Source organism: Mchenga conophoros, linkage group LG22, assembly GCF_057382185.1.
Source record: "Mchenga conophoros isolate Kocher_MC1m ecotype Shallow Benthic linkage group LG22, M_conophoros_male_GT1.1, whole genome shotgun sequence".
NCBI lineage: Eukaryota > Metazoa > Chordata > Actinopteri > Cichliformes > Cichlidae > Mchenga > Mchenga conophoros.
The window spans coordinates 1,913,693-1,923,090 of NC_140546.1; the positions used below are offsets into that span (position 1 = coordinate 1,913,693).

Sequence of the window (9,398 nt, forward strand, 5' to 3'; positions counted from 1 at the left end):
GTCTGTTTGTGCGCTTTATTTATTGTTGTTATTCACAAAGATCATCGTAATAATTTAAATGATTATAGTTCATGGAAAGCAGTCTGAATGTCACCAACACCACAACACAGCAAATACCACAGCGTCCTCAAACGCACCGCGGTGCGACCAGACCGATAACTGAAGCTCTCGGACATCGTTTGATTTAACTGCGTCTGACTGGATACAGAATCAAAGACTGTTTAAAGCGACGACCCAAAGCTACAGCGACCACATCGATAAAGGCTTCTAAGTGCAGAGAAGTGACGAGAAAAGGCTAAAGAAGATTAAAAGAACTTGAAATTATGAAAAATCATTAGAAGTGTTTCTTAGTGGAAAACGATGAGGCTGGACGAAGCTCAGCACACCACAGACGCCCCTGAGCCCGAAACACCAGCTGATCTGTTCATCCACAGCGGGCGGCGTCTTTGTTGCCATGGTGATGTTGGACACGGGGCAACGAGCGATTTTAAAAAAGAGTTTTGTTGCAAATGTAACGAGTTTTATTCTAAACGTAATACTTTCATTGAAAACGTTTTCATCTTCTCTGGATTTGTCTGACTGACTGATCTGCAGTGACTCCGCCCTTTGTGCGCAGACACTCTTCACACATAGATGAATCTGACAGTGCTTTTTGTCCATTTAGTACAATTAACAAAATATATCGTATATATTACATATATCTCTCTTTACATTCTTAACTGTTGAAATCCTCGGCCGGAGCAGTCACTTCCTCATAAGGCACCATTTCCAAAAGGTTAATGAGCTGCTGATGTGCTCCGCCCTCCGTCATCACACTTTGCCTCATTCATTTACCTCTTTATCACGGTGATTCCCCCCCCCCCAATAAACTCTGACCCCTGGGCAGGAAAGTGCTGATTTCCCACGGTCAGTGAAGGAGACCCAAACATAAACGTTTCAGGTCATTTTCTGCTCGTCTTCTGAGTGTTTTAGAGCTCCGAGGACTTTTACAGTCTATGTGGTGGTGCTATCATTACTAATGGGATCTGCAGATGCAGACGTTCACACTGAGCTGTTTGACTGTTTTGTGCGGAGAAGTTTTGGTGAAACAGGTCAGAGTTTCTCTGATTCGTTGACGTTGTTTTGAATCTTTCACTCATTTCGCTCGGAAAATGAGTGAAACTGTTCCATCTGTGTCTCCGTTGGATCGGCAGTGGTTTCCGTGGTGACGAGGTCTGGTGCTTCTCTAGCACAGAGGTGATCACTTCACTGCAGGGGTCTCCATAATGAAATAAAGAGCTAAAAAGGCAAAGAGTCATGATGGAGGAGGATCTTCTCAAATCTGGCAACCTAAAAGGTGCCTTTTGTAAATGACGCCTTATCAGGATCGGAGCGCGGCTTATTTAGAAGTGAACAAACAGAGGCAGGCTGCAGGTTTCCATCCATCGTAGTGTCAATCTACACCTAAGAACAAACCTGCGTCGCAGTCTGAGCCGCGGCTGCGTTTCTAAGAAGCCGGCCGATGATTGAGGGTCACAAGAAACAATGAACACACACACACACACACACACACACACACACACACACACACACACACACACACACACTCTTTAGATTCACAGCTCTCAAACTGGTGAACTGTCACCATCTGCTGCCTGTAATGTGCAGGAGTCACGTGTGCAGCTCGTGCAGAGGAAACTCAGAGAAGCTGAAGAGTTTGGAAACTCAGGACGAGAACTGCCAGGGTGAGAAGAGCTGAACAGCTGCTTTTGGCAGCAACATCTGGAAAGACATCAAAGTGGGAACACAGAGGGTTTTTTAATTTAATGTCCTTAAAAATCACTCTTCAGATACAGACCCTGATTCATGGGCACCATGCAGGTGCTTTCCTCACCTGTGGGAACGTACTCCAGCTTCTCCTGGACTCTCCGGTCAGGACGGGCTTGTGCTGTGGGACAGACAGGTAGATGTGATGATGATGCACACGATAGTTCCAGTAAAAGCACAGGTTAAACGGCTTCAGTTATTCTGTGTCGTCAGCTGACTCTGTTGGACGCTCGGGGCTCAACTTTCTCTATTTCTGGTTCTTCAGCAGAAACGCCGACGCGGTCCAAAAAAACCATTTCCTGTTTTAAGTTTGTAATTTAATTCTCCGTTTGCGGCAAAGCGGAGCGTTCCCACGCTTCGGTGTCGAGCGCTCTTAATCGTAGACGGCGCTGGTGCTCAGATTCACCGTGTGGACAAAACGCCCTGTGGCGTTCACACACAAGAGCTTCCCGGTTTGAGTTTCCGCAACCGAGCAGCTCCTGTCAGTGCTTTTGTCCATACGACGTGCACTCAGCGACTCTCAGGAGTACAACCTGCAGTACTAACTCATTTAAAGTAATCTAGGTAATCCCATTTAAGATCAATCGATAGGCTCACCATCCACAGAGAGCTGCACGGTGCTGACGGCGAGGCCATGTTGGTCCAGGACTTTGTAGATTCCTTCATCTGATGGTTTTAACCTCTTCACCGTCAGTTGCTCGAGCAGCAGGTGTTTCTCCAGGCGCTGACTGTTGTTATCGCCCCTCATCCACAGGTCCGACCACGCCGAGTCGTTTCTGTGGAGAATGTAAATGCTGTCAGAACAAAAACACCACGTCGTCCTCAGAGTGCACAAGCAACAGCAACGCGATCAGTCTGCCCACAGAGCCACAAACGTCTGCCTCCCTGTAAGAAGATCTCCCCCGCCCTCCCCTTGCATCCTGGTGCAGTGCATGCTCTGTGCAGCAGCACATCTGTGGGTTTATCCCAAAATGAAATCTGTCTGCCGTGAAAGTTTCTGCTTTGCACGAATCATTTTCCCCAAACGCCACATTCTGTCTCTGTCAGCACCAATTACAGGATGAGTCAGAGCAGCCAGCAGCCTTTGATTCGAGACACAAACTGTCGTTTTATTAAGCAGTAGGCGAGCTTTTACGTCAGCGGGGGAAATAAAGAGCTGAGGGGAGGAAGCGTGAGGGTGGGAGATGAACAAATCCACCACCAGCGTCTCCACCTGTCGGCAGGTGAGCAGCTCACCTGGCCTGGAAGACCACTCTGACTGAGTGACGGGTGTAGAGCTGCAGGACCATGTCCTCGCCCGGCTGATGGAACTGAGAGGATTTATGATCTGAAACAAAAGAGCCATCAATGAACAGATGAAATACTCCAGGAACGACATCAGAAGGAGACTGTCGAGACTCCAAGGAGACGATGTCAAACACTAACCGCCCACAAGCAGCCTGACGCCCTGAATGAAGACCCGAGTTCTTGCGGACCTCTTTCCGTCCACCACCATGAAGCTGTCGTAGCGCCCCGTGTCTCCGAGCTGAACGTCGCTGATGATCAGGGAACAATTCCCCGACCCCAGCTTCTCCTCGGGCACCCTCACCCGGCCCTCAAACTCCGGCGCCTGCCACTTCTCATCCCCGCGCTGTTCGAACACCGTGTCGGACAGGGTCACCCACTGGACGTGGCAGACGGGCAGAGCCGCCTCACCCAGGTGGGACTTCCAGCTGCAGGGAAGGATCGCCTGGTCCCCCGCCATGTAGGAGATGGACAGCATGGCGGAGGAAAGAGAAGAGGAGTCTGCAGAAAGAAACACAGCAAGAACATCCTGTGAACAGGGACGTGGGATTGACCAGTTCTGACCTCAGAGTGTGACGCTGATACTCACCAACTAAAGCTCCGGTGTGGAGACACAGTGTGAGTATGAAAAACCTAAAGAAACACAAGAAAATACGTCATAACGGGGTTAGACGATCAGCTTATAGAATAGAATAGAATTCAACTGTATTGTCATTGCACATGCACAGGTACAGGGCAACGAAATGCAGTTTGCATCCATCCAGAAGTGCTTAGTGATATAGATATATTACAATATATATTAGCAATAATAAAGATATGTAAGTATATTACAGAATTATTCATGAGGCTCTCTTTATTCACCTTAAATGGTCATTAGAAACACACTAGAAACACATTAGAGAGAAGTCCACGTGCCATAGCTTCCTGTCTTATAACGCCTATCATGTGGAATCTGTCCAGCCAGCTGTTTGTAGCGGTCCTGCCTGTGAGCTGCAGTGAAACTTAACTCTGACCAGCGCTCAGAAACGAAACTCAGCTTCCACATGATCCAGGCAAAGTTTCATTTCTACCCACGGACTCGTTTCCTCAGTAACGAAACTGCCATGCGCCGCGATCTCCCTGCAGGTCCCGCCCTGCAGGTCCGCAGCATCATCATCATCATTAATAATAATAGTAATAATAATAATAATAATAATAATAATAATAATAATAATAATAACAACAACAATAATAATCATATTTATGGTTATTTCTCCTGCAGAATGCCCCTTAAACCCAGTCTGAATTCACTCCCACCTTTCATATCCGAATAACATGTTTAGATATTACCCTGCATGTTTGCTGAATAAAAATTAAATTAAATAAATAATAAAATAAACAGGAGCAGCTGTTGCTCAGACCGGAAGTGCAGTGTGTCGTACCGGAGCCGCTCGGTGACCGTCTTCATGATGTCCGGTTCGTGGAAACTCTGCTCAGTCTTCTTCTCCGTCCCCCGCGTGCGGTTTCTCCACTCTGTTTACTCTCGGCTCCTCTGACAGCTTATCAACCCAGCGCGTGAGTTTCGATTTCCTGCGAACCTGTCAAATTAAAAGCACGGAATCAAATTCAGTGCCGACGAGTGCCGTTCTTCATCACCATCATCATCATCACCATTATAGCATTGTCGCTGCTAGTTCACATTTTGTGAAAAACGTTGTAAAAAGCGGAGAAAAGAAGATTATCCGATTCATATTATCACTGGGCTTTTATTTTGAAGCAACCGTGAGCTGCGGCGCGGAGCTCTGCAGAAACGAAACTTACCGGCTCAGCTGAGCGGAGCGCGTGAAGCTGCTGACGCCTCGGCGTGAGTTCGCGGGAACAGCGCGTGCCTTCCTTTTAGCGCTCCAGCAGCAGTGTTGGTGGTCTCTGCTGCTGCTCAGTCAAGTCCCGCTCACTTCCCCGTCCCACATTAAAACACTTTGCGCCGTCAGTCTGTGTGTCAGTCTGTGTGTCAGTCTGTGTGTCTGTGAGCGTCAGCTCCTCGCGCTGCAGACAGCTCGTGCAGCACACCTGGAGAAAACTGATCTGTATTTAAATGATGGCGGGTGTCACGTGGATCCTGACCGTTCTGTGTGAGTTTTATTTTATTTATGTTTGTTTTTATTTCAGGACTCCCTCTCAGAATGGCTGCGGGATTTCAGGCTCGTTATACAATTCCTGGGTGTGTCAGTGAGTCTCCGGCTCAGAATGCAGACCTTCCAGGGCCCGAGGGATCCGGGTCTCCTGCAGGTGTTTGTTGTGTTTCTGCTCGTTAGTTTGTCTCATGATGATCGCGTGTTTACGTTCAAGTGACCAGTGAAAGTCGGGACACGCCCCACACTGAGGGGGCAGAGTGTTGCAGGCTGACCTCGGTCCCTGACCCCGGTGCAGACCCGAGGCCTGCTGGGTGTCCTGGGACTCACCCCTCCCTGTAGCTGGACGCGTTTTTCTTTCACTTCTCTTTACCGAGAAATTACAAGTTTCACAAGTTTCAGATTTGCTCTTGTTCTTTTTAAGGCTTTGTCCAACAACAACAACAACAACAACAACAATAATAATAATTATAAGACTCGGGTATGTTGGAAGGGGATCTGTTTTCATTTCTCTGGATTAATCATCCTGTTGTCGCCCAGTGTTCGATAACCTGATGGTGTTTTTGATTTTTTTTTTTTTTTTCAGATTTTAGCATTGAAAAAAATCTTAAACTATAGTTAGACATTGTAAATCTAACTATTGTGATATTGTAAATTATAATTTACAATATCACAATATATATATATATATATATATATATATATATATATATATATATATATATATATATATATAAATGTATAGATGAATGTAGATTGATAAACAGATAAACAAACAAAGCCATCCTCGAGGTTCTAAAGGAAAGTATGCTCATATTAATGATAATAAGGTACTGAAAATATGTATAATTATTATTGTTATAGTAATATTAAGAAAGTCATACTAATACTTGTGTCTGCAGTCTTCTTGTTTTTATTTTGTGATAAATTATTTCTATGAATGTTTGTTTCTGTTTCCACTTTAGTTTTTGTTGGGCAGCATTTCAGACTTTGATGGATTTTCGTATTTAAAGTCACTGATGTTTTATTGGACATTAACAGCATCATTCAGCATCTTTTCGTGGCTTAAAGCTGCTGATGAGACTTTGTGAATTATGAAAAATTGTGCTTTTTATTTTTATTATTTTATATTATCCATATTATTATTTTTATAACGAAACCTGTTTATCTGGAGTAATGGGTACATCTTTAGTGGCTGGACGGTTATTTTCTGTCTGATAATATAACTTCAGATCAATTTTAGTCTGACAAAAAATGTTTTTGTAATAAAAAAGATTTCTAAAGCTGTGGGTGTGCACAGCAGTCGCAGCAGTTTCCATGTCGACCCTCAGCCTGACTCATTGTGAGCATGTGCAGTAAACTTAACAGTATTAATGGGGAAATGATTTCTCTGTGGAAAACCATGAAGCAGGAACTGTGAGCTCTATCGAGCTGTGGAGTGCACACCTGTGACCTGTTGTGTTTTCTGTGATATGAAGGAGCCTTCGGCTGCACGCAGTCCTGACCTGTGCTCACTCCTCAGGTGCTGCGGGATGTCACCTGGCTTCAGCCTCACCTGTTCACAGCTCCACCCTGGTGGTGCCGGTGGGCCACAACGTCTCTCTACTCTGTAACATGACGCACAAATATGAGATCACCTGGTACCTGCTGCGCTCAGAGCAGCTGCTGCCTCTGTTAACTGTTAAAGAGGGGAAGTTCAACGGGCCGGACACCACTGACCATCACACAAACAACCATCGCATGAAGTGTGACGGGACGCTGCAGACCGGCCTGGTCAGCCTGGAGATCCAGGAGGTGGAGGAGGAGGATGCTGGGCTGTACTTCTGCATCGGGAGGTTTGCAGATAAGATGCACGTTAACAGAGGAATTCAGCTGACTGTGGACGGTAAGACGATCAGACGTTTCTGCTGTCAGCTCGAGCTGAGCTCAGAAACTTTTTAAACAGCAGGAACATTTCACGATACACGATGAAGATCTAACATTTCCTTTTTCAGATGTTCGTGTTGCTCTGCCTGCTGGTCCAGGCTGTCAGGCTTGGTCAGGAGGCTGTAAGATTTAAAATCATTTTCTGGATTTTCTAAAACAGTTTTGAGAGTATTTGATCATAAATGTTTACATGCTGAGTTGAGGATGACTATGGAAACAGATCAGTGGAACATGAAAGTGAGGCCGTGACCGTGGATTCTTTCTTTAAAACGATTTATGAACACTTCCCAGGAAGCAGACGTTCTGTATGACTTCTGGCTCACAGGAGGGGATATCAAGCGTGGACCTGTAGGTGGCGCCAGTCAGTAAGCGTTATGCTCTGGAGACGTGACCTCCTGATCTCTTATGGAGCTGCAGCTGGATGTTTCTGTTTGCAGCATGTGCAGCTGTCCGGGCTGCGTTCACAGCTGGGGATTAGATCACAAACTTCTTTTGTCTTCACTGAGTTTTTCCGTCAGTCGGCGTCTCTGTGTCTCAGTCACTCGTTAGGCTGCAGCGAGCTTCAGTTCTCGGCATCGATCCTCCGGGTCTGTGGACCTGTGCTGCACTCTGCCCCCACCTTCTTCAGATCAAACAAAATCGATGTGAAACGTGTGCGCTGCATGTGTGCGCTGCATGTGTGCGCTGCATGTGTGCGCTGCATGTGTGCTGATTGTGTTTTAAAGACACTAACAAAAGTTTCTATCCAAAGTCACCCAGCCTGTTTCTTTACTGTGAAAATGTTGTGAAACATAAACCAGTGCTGGATAGTTTTCATCATGATCACACTCTTAAAGTAACAAACGGGGTTAACTTTAACTATTTTTAATACTTCCAATAAACTACAGTTTGCATTCAGAAAAACCGAACCATCAGATCAATGCTGGCACGTTTCCTCTCAGAGCAGCTAAAGACGTGAAACTGTCGAGGCTCAAGTTTCCAATAACTGCATAAATAAAAGCTCGTTCATCACAAACCAGCACAAACGTTTGACTTGTGAAGAAGGCGGGGACCGTTCCTGTGTCTAAAAGTGGAAATGTGGACATGTTCAAAGACGCAGACTTGTTTCTGACCACGAACGCACCGATTTTACTCGAAATAAACAAACTGCAGCAGTTTTTTGCCGCGTGGATCAGAAGAAAACTTGATGTTGACAAAGTTTGAAAGGTGCAGTAGGATTTCTGTTCTAGGATGTTTGTGTTGTTGATCAGCTGATGGGACAGCAAGCTGCCCCCCACAGCAGAACGGAGGCAGGGGGCCCCTCGGGGGCCCCGGGGCTCTCTGCGTTCCATGAACGGACATTTTGTGACAAACATGCTACACGTCACACACGTGTGGAAAAACGAGTGGGGTGAGTCGTCACCCCCCCTGAATCTTGTCACCGCGCGTCCACGCGTCTGCAGCCGAGCAGCTGAACACACGACGGTTTCCGTGTGCGTGCTGACACCTTTAATAGTTTGTGTCGTTGGAACGAAGTTGTGAAAGAAACTGCAGTGAGACGTCACATCAGGATGTACTGGAAATAAAAGTACATGTTATATTCTATTTTTATTCTATTGATCTGAGTTTTTACGTATTTAATTGTTTTGAGTTTGATATATTTTTATGTATTGTCTCTTGATAGTCGGGCGCTCAGCTGAGCGTCACTCGTGGTTGGTTTTATCACAGGAGAAGCTTTAATGTTCTCTCTATTAAACACCACCAAGTCCTCTTTAGGATTTCCCGCTGACCTGTAAAGACGAGTCTCCGCCCCCACGGCACCGCCGCAGCTCATTTTTCCTCCAGTTATGAGTTTCCTGTAACCAGTGTGAAACCTTTCAAACCCACACAGGGAGCCGGTGTGTGGGTTTATACGGCTGGCACAACGATGTGAAAAGAAGCAGAATAAATGATGGTGTGTGTGATTGTGTGTTTGCAGGAGGTGCCGGGCAGTCGTCCACAGACCGGATGAGGCAGCCGTGTTTGAGTCTGGGGCTCTGCCTTCTGCCTACGCTGCTCGCCTTCTGCTTCGTCTGCGTGGCTGGATGTTACCTGTGGTCAGGTGTGTTTCACGTGTCCCATAATGCTTCCTCAGCTCAGCCGTGGCACGTTTGTCAAGCTCAGTTTATGTGAGGTCAAAGTTCAGGTGGGATTGTTGCACTTTTACTTGGAGCCGCGCTGCCCTCTGGTGGTGGGCAGGAGTTACAGCACTCTGCCCATAAAACAGTTCACACTGAGTCTGCAGGTAATGAA

The 9,398-nt window shown here is 46.3% G+C and overlaps 2 protein-coding genes across 3 annotated transcripts in view; one reads left to right on the forward strand and one right to left on the reverse strand.

Moving 5' to 3' along the window:
- Position 1: 1 nt before the first annotated feature.
- LOC146548483 (uncharacterized) lies at positions 2–5,044 on the reverse strand. Its single transcript, XM_085262579.1, has 8 exons — positions 4,891–5,044; positions 4,512–4,667; positions 3,680–3,723; positions 3,232–3,591; positions 3,043–3,133; positions 2,404–2,582; positions 1,874–1,927; positions 2–1,761 (listed from the first exon to the last, which is right to left on the reverse strand). The coding sequence occupies exons 2-8, from the start codon at positions 4,535–4,537 to the stop codon at positions 1,679–1,681; spliced, it is 837 nt and encodes a 278-aa protein (XP_085118705.1). The 5' UTR covers positions 4,538–4,667; positions 4,891–5,044; the 3' UTR covers positions 2–1,678.
- The window catches only part of LOC146548484 (uncharacterized), an 11,020-nt gene continuing 6,538 nt past the window's right edge, over positions 4,917–9,398 (forward strand). The window contains exons 1-3 of one of the 2 annotated variants that reach the window (XM_085262581.1): positions 4,917–5,201; positions 6,724–7,086; positions 9,085–9,207. In XM_085262581.1, coding sequence (XP_085118707.1) covers positions 5,165–5,201; positions 6,724–7,086; positions 9,085–9,207 — 523 coding nt within the window. In that variant the 5' untranslated portion in view covers positions 4,917–5,164. The other variant, XM_085262580.1, reaches the window with a different exon arrangement.